The sequence below is a fragment of the Ranitomeya variabilis genome, chromosome 8 (genome assembly GCF_051348905.1).
Source record: "Ranitomeya variabilis isolate aRanVar5 chromosome 8, aRanVar5.hap1, whole genome shotgun sequence".
In the NCBI taxonomy this organism is placed as follows: Eukaryota; Metazoa; Chordata; class Amphibia; order Anura; family Dendrobatidae; genus Ranitomeya; species Ranitomeya variabilis.
In genome coordinates this window covers 141938817-141957187 of record NC_135239.1, presented here as the reverse complement: position 1 = coordinate 141957187, position 18371 = coordinate 141938817, and the positions used below count along the sequence as shown (strand labels likewise).

The window sequence follows — 18371 nt, the reverse complement described above, 5'->3', positions numbered from 1 at the left end:
GCATATTGCGCAGCCCATGTTGTATATTGCACAGCCCACATTGTACATTGCACAGCCCACATTGTATATTGCGCAGCCCACGTTGTATATTGTGCAGCTCACATAGTATATTGCGCAGCCCACGTTGTATATTGCACAGCCCACGTTGTACATTGCGCAGCCCACATTGTATATTGCGCAGTCCACGTAGTATATTGCGCAGCCCACGTTGTATATTGCGCAGCCCACATTGTACATTGCACAGCCCACATTGTATATTGCGCAGCCCACGTTGTATATTGTGCAGCTCACATAGTATATTGCACAGCCCATGTTGTACATTGCGCAGCCCACGTTGTACATTGCGCAGCCCACATTGTACATTGCGCAGCCCACGTTGTATACAGTATTGCGCAGCCCACGTAGTATATTTCGCAGCCCACGTAGTATATTGTGCAGCCCACGTAGTATATTGCACAGCCCACGTAGTATATTGCGCAGCCCACGTAGTATATTGCGCAGCCCACGTTGTATATTGCACAGCCCACGTTGTATATTGCGCAGCCCACATTGTATATTGTGCAGCCCACGTTGTATATTGTGCAGCCCACGTTGTATATTGCGCAGCCCACGTACAGTATATAGCAATGTGGGCATGATATCCCTGTTAAAAAAAAATAGAATTAAAATAAAAAATAGTTATATACTCACCTTCCGTTGGCGCCTGGATCCAGGAAGCGGTTACCGACGCTTGGGATCCACCGAAGCTCCGCCGAGCCGCTCGCGCCGGCCGCCATCTTCCGCTCCCAGGATGCATTGCGAAATTACCCAGATGACTTAGCGGTCTCGCGAGACCGCTAAGTCTTCTGGGTAATTTCGCAATGCATCGCCGGGAACGGAAGATGGCGGCCGGCGCGAGCGGCTCGGCGGACTACGGAGGGTGAGTATAGCAGGTTTTTTGTTTTTTTATTATTTTTAACATTACATTTTTTTACTATTGATGCCGCATAGGCAGCATCAATAGTAAAAAATTGGGGACACACAGGGTTAATAGCAGCGGTTACGGAATGCGTTACCCGCAGCATAACGCGGTCCGTTACCGCCAGCATTAACCCTGTCTGAGCGGTGACCGCAGGGGAGTATGCGGGCGCCGGGCACTGAGTACGGGGAGTAAGGAGGGGCCATTTTCTTCCGGACTGTGCACGTCGCTGATTGGTCGTGGCAATGGTCGTGGGCGTTTTGCCACGACCAATCAGCGACTTGGATTCCATGACAGACAGAGGCCGCGACCAATGAATATCCGTGACAGACAGACAGACAGAAAGACAGACAGACAGATGGAAGTGACCCTTAGACAACTATATAGTAGATATATATATATATATATATATATATATATATATATATATATATATATATATATATATATTCAGCTCTTGCAAAAATTAAGAGAGACCACTGCATCAAAATCTTTTCATGGGCAGCCCGATCTCCAGACCTGAACCCCATTGAAAACCTCTGGAATGTAATCAAGAGGATGATGGATAGTCACAAGCCATCAAACAAAGATGAACTGCTTAAATGTTTGCGCCAGGAGCAGTGTGAAAGACTGGTGGAAAGCATGCCAAGACGCATGAAAGCTATGATTAAAAATCATGGTTATTCCACAAAATATTGATTTCTAAACTCTTCCTGAGTTAAAACATTAGTATTGTTGTTTCTAAATGATTATGAACTTGTTTTCTTTGCATTATTTGAGGTCTGAAATCACTGGTTATTTTTTTTAATTTTGACCATTTCTCCTTTTTGGAAAAAAATACTAAATTTATTGCTTGGAAATTCGGAGACATGTTTACAAAAGTTTATAGAATAAAAGAACGATTTACATTTTACAAATATACCTATGAAAAATCAGACAAACTGAACATTTTGCAGTGGTCTCTTAATTTTTGCCAGAGCTATATATATATATATATGTGTATATATATATATATATATATATATATATATATATATATATAATGTAATTGTATATACAGTGGAAACTATAAGTTTGCATACACGCTATAAAAAGACACATTCATGTTTTTCTCAATATCTGACATGAAATCAAAATAAACCTTTCCAGTTTTCGGTCAATTAGGATTTTGTAATTATTAATATTTGCCAAATGCCAGAATAATGAGAGAGAGAGAGAGACAATGCTTTAAGGCATTTTTATTACTTACTGCAAAGTCAAAAGTTTACGTACATTTCATTAGTATTTGATACCATCGCCCATAAACTGAATGACTTGGGTCAAACGTTTGGTATACCCCTCACAAGCTTCTCACAATAGTTGGTTGGAATTTGGGCCCATTCCTCCTGACAAAACTGATGTAACTGATTCAGGTTTGTAGGTCACCTTGCTCGCACCTGCCTTTTCAGTTTTGCCCATACATTTTCAAATGGATTGAGATCAGAGCTTTGTGATGGCCACTCCAAAACATTGACTTTGTTATCCTAAGCCACTTTTTTACCATTTTGGCAGTATGCTTTGGGTCATTGTCCATTTGGAAGACCCATTTCTGCACAAGCTTTAATTTTATGGCTGATGTCTTGAGATGATAGACAGCAAGACACTGCTTGCTGTCTATCATTTGCTGCTTTATCATCCTGCAACAACTTTTAATGGTATAACACTGTTTGCTGTCTATCATCTGCTGCTTTATAATCCTCCAATAACTTTTAATGGTATATAACAGTGCCTGCTGAATCTTTGCTATAATTCATTTGTCGAATGGTACTCAATACTCACTGTTGTATATCCATGGTTGGGGTCGCTATCAATGTTATCTGGTGAAAGGTGTTATAGCATATAGATGTAGCCAGGCCTAGTGTCTTTGATCATCTATCCATCCCTGGTGTGCTGGCCAGCTGCTAATTTATCCCAAACCAGCTCTCACAATTCATTTCACCTGATCCTCTACTAGAAATTTAGTAGCATTCTAAGGGGTTCACGCTTGTGGGGTGCAAGCACGCATCCCTGCAGCAAAGTATACCTGCAGCTAAGTATCCTGAAGCTGTAGTTAATTCAACGGCAGTTAGTCACGGCAGGAGTCAGGACCCCACACTGTATCTGTCTCTTTTGGGTATGTCTGCCGATTCCAATATCTGTCATATTCATTGATCGCTGTTTCTCATCAATCTGTCTCTTTTCGTACCAAATTCACACCTGTGTATCAGACTTTGCCAGTATGATTTCCTAGTTGCAATTTCCTGTATTTTGGCCTGTCTGCCTTCCCTGCTGTATAGCAAGTAATACACCCACATTAGCTCTTGTGTCTTAAGTACCCCCTGCTGTGATCCCTTGACCTGTGGCTCTTCACCTCCTGCCTGCCCACACCTGGTCTAATCAGTGATGTATAAATGTGTAGACATAGGTCTGGTGACCAAGGTCTGCGTGGGGCTTCTAAGTGTGGTTCTATAAGTGTGCTGCAGTAATATACTAGGAATAAACCAGAAGAGACCAGAAAGGAACAGTAAGCCCTTCTTATTACTTGGACCTAGCTTTTCTATTAACCCATCTTACTCCTTCACTATGCTTACATATGGCCTTACAGTGTTTGCTCCACTAATCCTCACTTTCTTTCCACTGCCATTCCCACTATCATCATGGGTGGCTTCAACATCCCTACTGATACCTTCAGTCAACAGCCTCCAAACTCCTGTCTCTTACATCATCTTTTGGACTTACTCAGTGGTCCTCCTCAGCCAACCACACAGACGGACATACATTAGACCTCATCTTCACCCATCTCTGCTCTCTAACTTCACAACCTCTCCTCTCCCTCTGTCTAACCACCATCTACTCACTTTCTCATCCCTGTCCTAATCTCCTGTCACCCATGTCCAGCAACATGCGCACCCCCACAGAAACCTCACACACCTAGATACCCACATGCTCTCTGACTCTATTATACCACTGGTATCCATATCTTCACACAGACAGTGCCACTGTTTTCTACAATGCCACTCTCACATCAGCTATTGACACGGTCGCCCCTCTCATTCATGGCAGAGTGTGACGTATCAATAGACAACCCTGGCACAATAGCATCACTAAAAAGCTCCAGCAAGTGTCCAGGGTTACAGAGCAGCTTTGAAAGAAAACAAATTCGCAAGATGATTTCACTGCACTCAAACATGCAACTCTCGCTTTCAAATTTTCCCTCACCTCTGCTAAACAGGCCTACTTCACAACCCTCATATCTTCCCTATCCTACAACCCCAAACAATTATTCAAAACTTTAAACTCTCTCCTCTGCCTGCCACTGCCCCCTCTAACCTCCCTCATCTCTGCTGAGGACTTTGCCACACACTTCAAAGTTAAGACCGACCAAACAAGGCAAGTCTTTATTGTTCAATCACCACAACCCCTTTGTATACCAGACCAATGCCCTTCCCCCATAACCTCCCTCGACAACATCACTGAAGGGGAGCTTAATTGTCTCCTCTCCAAATCACACCTCACCACTTGTGCACTGGACCCCATCTCATCCCACCTCCTCCCCAACCTCACCACCACACTTATCCCTGCCCTAAACTCATCTCTTCAACCTATCACTAACTTCAGGTACCTTTCCTTCTGCTTTTAAACATGCCACAATCACGCCTATCCTTAAAAAGCCAACCCTCGACCCAACCGCTATGTCCAGCTTTCGCACAATATCGCTGCTCTCATTCGCTTCCAAACTCTTGGAACAGCACGTCCACACTGAACTTTCCTCCCACCTCTCATCTAACTTGCTCTTTGTCACTCTACAATCTGGTTTCCGTCCCCATCATTCCACTGAGCCTGCCCTGACCAAAATTACTAACGACCTACTTACAGCCAAAGCTAACAGACAATACTATATACTCCTCCTTATAGCGATCTAGCGGAAAACAGGAGTGGACCCTCTGGACCGTGGGGAGCCCTACCCCTGGGCGAGCGACCTAGGAGAAAACGACCCCTATACAGGGACCGCAAGGAGCAAGCCCAGAGGTCACTTACCCACGGTGAGATACCAACAGGGACGGCTCCAGGAAGAGAGACAAAAGAAGGCAGGGTAACGAAATGAAATCCGGGAAGCAGACGAAGATCCTAGAGGACGAGGAGACGGGAACAGAGGGAACCTGAGGAAAGGAAAACAACCAAAGATCAGAGGTATACAACAGGAGTAATAGAGCAGGACCTGAAGGGCAACTAGCCAGGGAAGGAAGGGAACCGGAGGGTAGCACGGGTTAGCACGAGGTACAAGCACAGAGTATTGAGCAATACGAAGGGCCAAACGCAATAGCAAAATGCTAAAACAATCAGGCACTAGGAAGCAGGAGGAACTAGCTTTTATAGGAGGAGCAGGAACGGAATTGGACAGAAAGGAACACATGACCTCAGGAGGAGGAGGCAGGGATGCAGAGCCTGCTTCCTATAGGAAAGCTGGAGCGCCTGCGCAGGGAAAGAACACCAGCCGAGGACCTGGCCACCGGAAGTGCCAGGGAAGCAGAGGAGCGTGCAGTACTGGACGTTGCAGCGGTAGCTTGAGAACGCAGGAGCGCAGCGCTGGAGCAGTGAGAAAGGGGACGCTGGAGCGCAGCGCTGGAGCGGTGAGAACGAGGACGCTGGAGCGCAGCGGTGGAGTTCGTAACAGTACCCCCCTTCTTATGCCCCCCTTTACGAAGAGTAGCAAAAAATTTATTTAAAATACGAGGGGCATCAATGTTCTCCAAGGGTTCCCAGGACCTCTCTTCCGGACCAAAACCCTTCCAGTCCACCAGAAAAAACTGCTTTCCCCGAATTGTTTTAACAGCCAAAATGTCCTTAACCTCAAAGACGTTATCTGTGCTGGCTAGTTGAGAAGAAGAACAAGAGGGAGAATGAAAATGGTTAAAGACGGCTGGTTTGAGAAGAGAGACATGAAACGTATTGGGTATTCGGAGCGAGGCAGGCAATTTCAGCTTGTAAGCGACTTCGTTGACTCGACGTAAAATCTCAAAAGGACCGATGAATCGTGGACCAAGCTTGTAGGAAGGAATCTTGAGTCTGATGAATCTTGAAGAAAGCCATACTTTGTCACCAGGAGAGTAAGGAGGAGAATCTAGACGTCTCTTGTCAGCTTGTCTCTTCATTCTAGAAGAAGCTAGTTTTAACGTCTCTTTGACCTCGCCCCAGATGGAGGAGAAGTCGAGAGCCATCGAATCAGCAGCTGGAACACCAGAGGCAGGAAAGACTGGTAAGGGAACACTAGGATGCCGTCCGAAAACAACAAAAAATGGAGACTTAGAAGAGGACTCGCTGGAATGGTTGTTGTAGGCAAACTCCGCCCAAGGAAGTAGTTCGACCCAGTCGTTATGGTGAGCATTAGAAAAATGTCGAAGATAAACAGCCAGAGTTTGGTTGGTACGTTCTGCCTGACCGTTGGTTTGAGGATGATAAGAGGAAGAGAAGTCCAGATTTACCTTTAAAAGCTTACACAAGGCTCTCCAAAAGCGAGAAGTGAATTGAACCCCTCTGTCTGAGACGATGTGCTGAGGGAGACCATGGAATTTGAAGATATTCAGAATAAAAATGTTAGCCAATTCAGGAGCTGAGGGTAAACCGGTTAAAGGAATGAAGTGAGCCATTTTAGAGAATCTGTCCACAACAACGAGGATGACCGTGCAGGCCGAAGAGCAAGGTAGATCGGTGACGAAATCCATTGCGATGTGTTGCCAGGGTGCGGACGGAACCGGAAGAGGAAGGAGAGCTCCATGTGGCAGTCGTCTGGGTACCTTGTTTCTGGCACAAGAAGGACAGGAGGCCACAAAGTCTTCTACGTCTTGACGTAAGGTAGGCCACCAATAATAACGTGAAATGAGAAGGATAGTCTTTCTAACACCGGCATGACCAGCCAATTTGGAAGAATGTCCCCAAGATAAGACTTTCTTAGTGTCAACATCCAAGACCAGAGTCTTACCCGGTGGAGGCTGAAGCATCTGTAAAGGAGCTACGGTGACCATTTTAGTAGGGTCGATGATGTAAGCAGGCTCCTCCAAGACATCAGAAGATTGGAAGGACCTGGACAGAGCGTCAGCTCTTATGTTTTTGTCGCCGGGCCGAAAACGAAGCTCGAACTCAAAGCGGGCAAAGAACAAGGACCACCTCGCTTGTCGTGGATTCAATCTTTGCGCAGTCTGCAAGTAAGTAAGGTTTTTGTGATCAGAGAAGATTACAAACGGGTGCACCGAACCCTCCAGAAGGTATCTCCACTCCTCTAGAGCCAATTTGATGGCCAGCAGTTCACGATCACCAATTGTGTAATTTCGTTCAGAAGGTGAAAAGGCTTTAGAGAAGAAGCCGCAAGGAGCTGTTAGACCCTCAGGAGTCTTTTGTGAGAGCACCGCTCCAGCCCCGGTAGAAGAGGCGTCAACTTCCAATATAAAAGGCTTGTTCACCTCAGGGTGATGCAAGAGTGGAGCAGAAGAAAAAGCTTCCTTAAGTTGAAAAAAAGACTTCTCGGCCTCAGGAGACCAGTCCTTGGAGCTGGAACTTTTGCGAGTGAGAAAAGAAAGAGGACGAATCATGGAGGAAAAATGTGGAATGAATTGCCTGTAGTAATTAGCGAATCCGATGAAGCGTTGGATGGCTTTCACACCGCAGGGTCGCGGCCAGTTAATAATGGCATTAACCTTCTCAGGATCCATCTTAAGGCCGGCGTCTGAGACAATGTATCCGAGGAACGGCAGTGAGGTTTGCTCAAACAAGCATTTCTCTATCTTGGCATACAGGTGGTTATCTCTTAAACGTTGCAAAACCTCGCGAACACTTCTGCGATGTGACGGAAGATCAGAAGAAAAAATAAGGATATCATCCAAATAGACCAAGACGCTAGAGTAGAGGAGGTCCCGGAACACATCGTTGACGAACTCTTGGAAAACCGCGGGAGCGTTGCAAAGACCGAAAGGCATGACTAAATACTCGTAATGGCCATCCCGGGTGTTGAAAGCAGTTTTCCATTCATCGCCAGAGCGAATCCGGACCAGATTGTAAGCGCCTCGTAAGTCCAACTTAGTGAAAACTCGAGCGCCTCGGAGGCGATCAAAGAGCTCCGGAATAAGGGGCAGAGGATACCGATTCTTGATAGTGATGTTGTTCAAACCCCGATAGTCTATACAAGGTCTTAAGGAACCGTCCTTTTTCTTCACAAAGAAGAACCCTGCACCAGCAGGAGAGGAGGACTTCCGGATGAAACCTTTGGCTAGGTTCTCTTGTATGTATTCCGACATAGATTTGGTCTCGGCAGCTGAAAGCGGATAAATCCTTCCCCTAGGTGGAGAACAACCGGGAAGGAGCTCCACAGGACAATCGTAAGGACGATGGGGAGGAAGATTCTCAGCCTCTCGTTTGTTAAAGACATCAGCGTAGGACCAGTAAGGAGAAGGTAATCCATCTGGAACCTCAGCAGGCTGGGTACGAGAGACCGGACATATAGACTGAAGACAACGAATATGGCACGAAGGGCCCCACCGAAGTACGTCTCCAGTGCGCCAATTCAGTGTAGGCTCATGTAGACGAAGCCAGGGAAGACCTAGTAGAAAGGCGTAGGAAAGGTTAGGCAGAACATAAAAAGCGATCTTCTCGCGATGAAGGGCCCCAATCTGAATCTCCACTTCTTCAGTGACGAGAGAAATCGCATCTTGTAAAGGTCTTCCGTCCACGGAGGCGAGTAGTCGAGGAGTGTCCAAAGAGATTACAGGTACGCGAAGCCTCCGAACCGCTTCAAGGCTGATAAAATTGCCTGCCGCTCCAGAATCCACATACGCTACCTCGGAAGATTGATGCTGGTTAGAGGAAAAAAGAATGGAAAGAGTCAGGGGTTGAGAGGAACCGCAGGCGCCTAGGGAGGCCTCTCCTACCTGTCCTAGGCGGAAGAGTTTTCCGGACGATCAGGACAACTGCGGAGTAAATGGGTTGCACTGCCACAATAGAAGCAGAGACCCTGGGTGCGCCTCTCCTTGCGACGTAGTTCTGCCATTTTAACTCGATCCACTTGCATGGGTTCAGAGGATGGAACCGAAGAGGAAACGAAAACGGGAGCACGAGAAGTACTAGGCTGCCGGAAGGTAGCGGAGACAGGCGGGGATCTCCTCTCTCTCGCAGTCTCCCGCGAACGCTCCTGGAAGCGGAGGTCGATCCGAGTGGCGAGAGAGACAATGTCCTCAAGAGTAGTTGGGGTGTCACGACCGGCGAGCTCATCTTTAATACGGCTGGACAGGCCCCGCCAGAAAGCACCCACAAGAGCTTCATTGTTCCACCCTAACTCCGAGGACAAAGTACGAAAGCGGATAGCGTATTGTCCAACGGTAGAAGAACCCTGACGTAAATTGAAAAGAGACTCGGTGGTAGAGGCCAAGCGTCCGGGCTCATCGAAAACTTTCCGAAAGGTCTCCAGAAAGTCCCCCAGGTGGCAGACAACGGGATCGTCACGTTCCCACAGGGGATTCACCCAGGCTAATGCCTCTCCCTCAAGATGGGACACAATGAACGCCACTCTCGCCCGATCAGAAGGGTACTGAAGTGGCAGAAGTTCAAAGTGAAGGCGGCATTGGTTTAAAAATCCCCTACAAAGTTTTGGATCGCCTGAGTACCTGGGAGGTTTACCCAAACGAGGGGGAGGGTGAGCGGGAGACGGAGGAGTGAGGTCAAGAGAAGAGGCTTGCGGGAGCACAGCTGGGGCTGACTGAAGACTAAACAAACGGTCGTCAATGGAGGCCATATAACTAAGCATGCGGGACTGGGTTTCGCGTTGCTGGGCAAGTTCCTGTTGGAGACTAGCCAACTGGACGGTGTTAACTGGGTCAGAAGTCTGAATCGAGGAAAGGCGAGACTCCATAGATTTCAAAAAGGCCATTATGCGCTGTTGGTTATCGCGCAAATGGGTGAGCTCTTTCTGGGCCGAGAAAGGGGTACCTGCGGGATCCATGGCCTGATTGTACTATAGCGATCTAGCGGAAAACAGGAGTGGACCCTCTGGACCGTGGGGAGCCCTACCCCTGGGCGAGCGACCTAGGAGAAAACGACCCCTATACAGGGACCGCAAGGAGCAAGCCCAGAGGTCACTTACCCACGGTGAGATACCAACAGGGACGGCTCCAGGAAAAGAGACAAAAGAAGGCAGGGTAACGAAATGAAATCCGGGAAGCAGACGAAGATCCTAGAGGACGAGGAGACGGGAACAGAGGGAACCTGAGGAAAGGAAAACAACCAAAGATCAGAGGTATACAACAGGAGTAATAGAGCAGGACCTGAAGGGCAACTAGCCAGGGAAGGAAGGGAACCGGAGGGTAGCACGGGTTAGCACGAGGTACAAGCACAGAGTATTGAGCAATACGAAGGGCCAAACGCAATAGCAAAATGCTAAAACAATCAGGCACTAGGAAGCAGGAGGAACTAGCTTTTATAGGAGGAGCAGGAACGGAATTGGACAGAAAGGAACACATGACTTCAGGAGGAGGAGGCAGGGATGCAGAGCCTGCTTCCTATAGGAAAGCTGGAGCGCCTGCGCAGGGAAAGAACACCAGCCGAGGACCTGGCCACCGGAAGTGCCAGGGAAGCAGAGGAGCGTGCAGTACTGGACGTTGCAGCGGTAGCTTGAGAACGCAGGAGCGCAGCGCTGGAGCGGTGAGAACGGGGACGCTGGAGCGCAGCGCTGGAGCGGTGAGAACGAGGACGCTGGAGCGCAGCGGTGGAGTTCGTAACACTCCTTCTAGACCTGCCCTCTGCTTTCGACACAGTTGACCACTGCCTCCTACTACAGATCCTCTCTTCCTTTGGCATCAAAGACCTCGCCTTATCCTGGATCTTCTCAAACCTTTCCAACCATACTTTCAGCATCTCCCACTCCCACACTACCTCCTCATCCAACCCTTTTTCTGTTGGAGTCCCCCAAGGCCCTGTTCTATGGCCCCTAATCTTCTCAATCTATACACTTGGCCTGGGACTACTCATAAACTCCCATGGATTTCAGTACCACCTTTATGATGATGACACTCAGATCTACCTCTCTGGCCCAGACGTCAACTCTCTGCTTTCCATAATCCTGGAGTTTCTATCAGCCATATCCTCCTTCTTCTCCTCTTGCTTCCTCAAACTCAATGTGGACAAATCTGAACTCATCATCTTTCCTCCATCTCACAGATCTTCCTTACCTGATCTATCTATCACAATAAATGACATCACGCTTTCCCCCTACTGGAAGTCCACTGCCTCGGAGTAACTGTTGACTCTGTCCTTCAAACCGCACATCCAAGCTCTTTCCACCTCCTGTCGCATTCAGTTAAAAAATATTTCCAGGATTCGTCGTCCTTTCCTCAACCCTTTTTGTATTTAACCCCTTCTCATGTACAGCACTATGGAATTAACGGTGCTATATAAATAAATAATAATAATAATGTTGCTTCAGTATTCCATATAATCTTCATTTGTCATGATGCCATCTATTTTGTGAAGTGCACCAGTCCCTCCTGCAGCAAAACAACCCCACAACATGATGCTGCCACCCCCATGTTTCACAGTTGGGATGGTATTCTTAGGCATCCAAGCTTCTCTCTTTTTCCTCCAAACGTAACGATTGTCTTTATGCTCAAAAAGTTCAGTTTTAGCTTCATCAGACCACAGGATGTCTCCAAAACTTAAGGTCTTTGTTCCTGTGTGCATTTGCAAACATTAACCCCTTCATGACCCATCCTATTTTGACCTTAATAACCTGGCCATTTTTTGCAATTCTGACCAGTGTCCCTTTTTGAGGTAATAACTCAGAAACGCTTCAACGGATCCTACCGGTTCTGAGATTGTTTTTTCGTGACATAGGGCTTCATGTTAGCGGTAAATTTAGGTCTACAATTTTTGCATTTATTTGTGAAAAAAATGGAAATTTGGTGAAAATCTTTAAAATTACACAATTTTCAAATTTTGAATTTTTATTCTGTTAAACCAGTGAGTTTTGTGACACAAAATAGTTAATAAATAACATTACCCACATGTCTACTTTACATCAGCACAATGCTGGAAACAAAATTTTTTTTTGCTAGGAAGTTATAAGGGTTAAAATTTGACCAGCGATTTCTCATTTTTACAACAAAATTTACAAAAGCATTTTTTAGGGAGCACCTCACATTTGAAATCAGTTTGATGGGTCTACATGGCTGAAAATACCCCAAAGTGACACCATTCTAAAACCTGCACCCCTCAAGGTGCTCAAAACCACATTCAAGAAGTTTATTAACCCTTCAGGTGCTTCACAGTAGCAGAAGCAACATGGAAGGAAAAAATGATTTTTAGCAACAATTTTTTTCCCAAGGGTAAAAGGAGAAACTGGACCCTGAAAGTTATTCTACAATTTGTCCTGAGTACGCCGATACCCCATATGTGGGGGGGAACCACTGTTTGGGCACACGACAGGGCTCGAAAGGGAAGGAGCGCCATTTGACTTTTCGAATGTAAAATTGACTCCAATCTTTAGCGGACACCATGTCGCGTTTGGAGAGCCCCTGTGTGCCTAGAGATTGGAGCTCCCCCGCAATTGACCCCATTTTGGAAACTAGACCCCCAAGGAACTTATCTAGATGCATAGTGAGCTCTTTGAATCCCCACATGCTTCACAAATTGATTCGTAAAAATGAAAAAGTACTTTTTTTTCACAAAAAAATTATTTTAACCTCAATTTTTTCATTTTCTCATGTGCAACAGGATAATTTGGATTCTAAAATTTGTTGAGCAATTTCTCCTGAGCACAGCAATACCTCACATGTGGGGGTAAACCACTGTTTAGGCACACGGCAAGGCTCGGAAGGAGCGCCATTTGACTTTTGAATGAAAAATTAGCTCCAATCGTTAGCGGACACCATGTTGCCTTTGGAGAGCCCCTGTGTGCCTAAACATTGGAGCTCCCAGACAAGTAACCCCATTTTGGAAACTAGATCTCCCAAGGAACTAATCTAGATGTGCGGTGACCACTTTAAACCCCCAAGTGCTTCACAGAAGTTTATAACGCAGAGCTGTGAAAATATAAAATCATTTTTCTTTCCTCAAAAATTATTTTTTAGCCCGCAATTTTTTATTTTCACAAGGGTAATAGGAGAAATTGGACCCCAAAAGTTGTTGTCCAGTTTATCCTGAGTGCGCTGATACCCCATGTGTGGGGGGAGCCACTGTTTGGGCACACGTCGGGGCTCGGAAGGGAAGTAGTAATGTTTTGAAATGCAGACTTTGATGGAATGGTCTGCAGGCGTCATGTTACGTTTGCAGAGCCCCTGATGTGCCTAAACAGTAGAAACCCCCCACAAGTGACCCCATTTTGGAAACTAGACCCCCAAGAAACTTACCTAGATGTGTGGTGAGCACTTTGAACCCCCAAGTGCTTCACAGAAGTTTATAACGCAGAGCCGTGAAAATAAAAAATCATTTTTCTTTCCTCAAAAATTATTTTTTAACAAGCAATTTTTTATTTTCACAAGGGTAACAGAAGAAATTGGACCCCAATACTTGTTGCCCAGTTTGTCCTGAGTACGCTGATACCCCATATGTGGGGGTAAACCACTGTTTTGGCACACGTTGGGGCTCGGAAGGGAAGTAGTGACGTTTTGATATGCAGACTTAGATGAATTGGTCTTCAGGCGTCACGTTGCGTTTGCAGAGCCCCTGATGTGCCTAAACAGTAGAAACCCCCCACAAGTGACCCCATTTTGGAAACTAGATCCCCCAAGGAACTTATCTAGATGTGTGGTGAACACTTTGAACGCAGATCCGTGAAAATAAAAAATCATTTTTTTCCCCACAAAAATCATTTTTTAGCCCCCATTTTTTTATTTTCTCAAGGGTAACAGGAAAAATTAGACCCCCAAAGTTGTGCAATTTTTCCTGAGTACATTTATGCCCCATATGTTTGGGTAAACCACTGTTTGGCCAATAACCCTAATCACAACCCTAACCCCAACACAACCCTAATCACAACCCTAACCCCAACACACCCCTAACCACAACCCTAACCGCAACACACCCCTAACCCTAATCCCAACCCTAACCACAAGCCTAACCCTAACCCCAACACACCCTTACACTAATCTTAACCCTATTTCCAACGCTAACCCTAATTCCAACCCTAACTCTAATTCCAACCCTAACCCTAAAGCTATGTGCCCACATTGTGGATTCGTGTGTGGATTTTTCTGCACCATTTTTCAAAAATCCGCAGGTAAAAGGCAAATAGGTAAAAGGTTTTTTGTGTGGATTTCACCTGCAGATTCCTATTGAGGAACAGGTGTAAAACGCTGCAGAATCCGCACAAAGAATTGACATGCTGCAGAAAATACAACGCAGAGTTTCCGCACGGTATTTTCCGCACCATGGGCACAACGGATTTGGTTTTCCATAGGTTTACATGGTACTGGAAACATGATGGAATACTGCTATGAATCTGCAGCGGCCAATCCGCTGCAGATCCGCAGCCAAATCCGCTCAGTGTGCACATAACCTAATTCTAACCCTAATTCCAACCCTAACCCTAATTGCAACCCTAACCCTAATTCTAACCATAATTCTAACCCTAACCCTAATTGCAACCTTAACCCTAATTGCAACCCTAATTCTAACCCTAACCCTAATTGCAACCCTAACCCTAATTGCAACCCTAATTCTAACCCTAACCCTAATTGCAACCCTAACCCTAATTCTAACCATAATTCTAACCCTAACCCTAATTGCAGCCCTAACCCTAATTGCAACCCTAATTCTAATCCTAACCCTAATTGCAACCCTAACCCTAATTTCAACCCTAACCCTAATTGCAACCCTAACCCTAATTCTAACCCTAGTGGAAAAATAAAAGTAAAAATATTTTCTTTATTTTATTATTGTCCCTACCCATGGGGGTGATAAACGGGGGGTTTATTTACTATTTTTTTATTTTGATCACTGGGATAGGTTCTATCACAGTGATCAAAATGTACCTGGAATGAATCTGCCAGCCGGCAGATTCGGCGGGCTCACTGCGCATGCGCCCGCCATTTTGGAAGATGGCGGCACCCATGCAGAAGATGGAAGGACACCGGGAGGGGCACCAGAGGTCGGTAAGTATGGGGGGGTGGGATCAGAGGATGGGGGGAGTGGACAGGAGGACGGAGGCGGAGGAGTGCAGAGGACAGTAGAGGACAGGACGGAGGGGAGGAGATTGGCGGTGGTGGCGGGGGCAGATCGTGGTCTCCAGCCGTGGCCGATGATATTGCAGCATCGGCCATTGCTGGATTGTAATATTTCACCAATTTTCATTGGTGAAATATTACGATTGCTCTGATTGAAAGTGAAAGTGAAACAGTCTCTTTCAACAGCCAATCAGAGAGATCGTAGCCACGGGGGGGCTGCAAAGCCACCCCCCCTGGGCTGAAGTACCACTCCCCCTGTCCCTGCAGGTCGGGAGAAATTACAGTTTTCCCTTTCACCCGACCTGCAGGAACGCGATCATTCTGTGACGCAGCATATGCGTCACAGGTCGGATTCGCACCGACTTTCATGGCACATACGCTGTGTTACAGGTCAGGAAGGGGTTAATCTGGCTTTTTTGTTTCTTTTTGAGTAATGGCTTCTTCCTGTCAGAGTTGCCTTTCAGCCCATGTTGATACAGTACTTGTTTCACTGTGGCTATTGACACAATCTTATCAGCTTACCACGTGGTTTTCCTGAAAAAGTAACCATATACTTCGAAACGTGTTGAAATCACCTCTTTATTTTACATTGCTTGGATATATGTCTCAAATTTGTCAGTAGCGTGGAATCTATCCACCAACTCCCTACACTTTTGATTTCTCATTATTCTGGCATTTGGCAAATATTAATAATTATGCTAATCCTAATTGACCTAAAACGGGAAAAGTTTATTCATGTCAGATATTGAGAACAACATGCATATGTGTCTTTATATATAGTGTATGTAAACTTCTAGTTTAAACTGTATACAGTATATATATAGTCTATACAGTGGGTATGGAAAGTATTCAAACCCCTTTAAATGTTTCACACTTTGTTTCATTGTAGCATTTAATAAATTCAAAAAAGCTCATTTTTTTCACATTAATGTACACTCTGTACCCCATCTTGACCGAAAAAAAATTGAAATGTAGAAATTTTTGCAAATTTAATAAAAAAGAAAAACTGAAATATCACATGGTCATAAGTATTCAGACCCTTTCCTCAGACACTCATATTTAAGTCATATGCTGTCCATTTTCTTGTGATCCTCCTTGAGATGGTTCTACTCCTTCATTGGAGTCCAGCTTTGTTTAATTAAACTGATAGGACTTGATTTGGAAAGACAAACACCTGTGTATATAAGACCTCACAGCTCACAGTGCATGTCAGACCAAATGACAATCATGTGGTCAAAGGAATTGGCCAAGGAGCTCAGAGACAGAATTGTAGCAAGGCACAGATCTGGCCAAGGGTACAACAGCATTTCTGCAATACTCAAGGTTCCTAAGAGCTAAGTGGCCTCCATAATCCTTAAATGGAAGAAGTCTGTGACCACCAGAAGTCTTCCTAGACCTGGCCGTCTAGCCAAATGGAGCAATCATGGGAGAAGAGCCTTGGTGAGAGAGGTAAAGAAGAACCCCAAGATCACTGTGGCTGAGCTCCAGAGATGCAGTAGGGAGATGGGAGAAAGTTCCACAAAGTCAACTATCACTGTAGCGATCCACCAGTCGGCCCTTTATGGCAGAGTGGACCGACGGAAGCCACTCCTCAGTGCAAGACAATGAAAGTGCGCATAAAGTTTGCTAAAAAATACATGAAGGACTCCCAGGCTATGAGAAATAAGATTCTCTGGTCGGATGAGAAGATATACTGTACCTTTTCGGTGATAATTCTAAGTGGTATGTGTGGAGAAAACCAGGCACTGCTCATCACCTGCCCAATATAATCCCAACAGTGAAACATGGTGATGGCAGCATCATGCTTTGGGGGGTGTTTTTCAGCTGCAGGACAGGATGACTGGTTGTCATTGAAGGAAACATGAATGCGGCCAAGTACAGAGATATCCTGGATGAAAACCTCTTCCAGAGTGCTCTGGACCTCAGACTTGGCCGAAGGTTCACCTTCCAACAAGACACTGACCCTAAGCACACAGCTAAAATAACAAAGGAGTGGCTTCAGAACAACTCTGTGACCATTCTTGACTGGCCCAGACAGAGCCCTGACCTAAACCCAATTGAGCATCTCTGGAGAGACCTGAAAATGGCTGTCCACCAATGTTCACCATCCAACCTGACAGAACTGGAGAGGATCTGCAAGGAAGGAAGGTAAAGGATCCCCAAATCTAGGTGTGAAAAACTTGTTGCATCATTCCCAAGAAGACTCATGGCTGTACTAGCTAAAAGGGTGCTTCTACTCAATACTGAGTAAAGGGTCTGATGACCATGTGATATTTCAGTTTTTCTTTTTTAATACATTTGCAAAAATGACTACATTTCTGGTTTATTTTAGTCAAGATGGGGTGCAGAGTGTACATTAATGAGAAAAAAATTAACTTATTTGAATTTACCAAATTGCTGCAATGAAACAAAGTGTGAAAAATTTAAAGGGTTATGAATACTTTCTGTACCCACTATATAACCCCTCCGCAAAACTTGTACTTTACTTAAATCAACAACAGGCAACCCGTAAAAGATATACTGTATGGTTTGTGCTGTTTATGAGTTACAAATAGGACTTGTAGGTATCGCATTGGCTAAAATCAGTGTATCTTCAGGTTCTCATGTTCCCAAAAGCATTGTATTCATAGGAATTACAGTACCTTTCTCTCTACATCAATTAACAGCACAACGGAGTAATGCAATAATATAATCTAACATTATAGCAGTCTTCAAGACATGCCTTATTCTTTGTCATTTTTGCAGGCACATAGTTCATTCATTTTACATGGTTATAATATAGTTTGTGCAATTACATACTAGTCCATATTCACATATAAATATTTCACCTGTGATACAGTAAAATACTCAAACTAATATTTATCTACTTTTAGGATGGAATGACCTTTGAAGAGAGAATATATGATGGTGGAAAGTTTGCCTCAGTGGAGGTGTCTGAAAAGCCATTTGATGAAGCAACAAAAGAATCTGTTCTTAAGCTCCTAAAATATGTTGGAGGCTCCAATGAGAAAGGTAATTTAAAATATAAGTGTTCTATTTTGAAATAATCAAATCCTTTGAAATTCGAGTTTACAAGGTTCTAAGAATTTTTTTTCAAATTAGATTTGCCGCTATTTGATTCTCTGCAAATCCCAATCTTGCAATGCTTCATATTGCCTTGAAAAGATGAGTGTAACACTCCAAGGACTGGATCT

The 18371-nt window shown here is 45.1% G+C and overlaps 1 protein-coding gene across 1 annotated transcript in view; it reads left to right on the top strand.

The window, feature by feature from the left end:
* Positions 1-18371, top strand: part of HEBP1 (heme binding protein 1) — a 197234-nt gene that overhangs the window by 83208 nt on the left and 95655 nt on the right. Inside the window, exon 2 of the mRNA XM_077278357.1 lies at positions 18051-18189. Within this exon, the coding sequence (XP_077134472.1) occupies positions 18051-18189 (139 nt within the window). The remainder of the gene's footprint in view (positions 1-18050; positions 18190-18371) is intronic.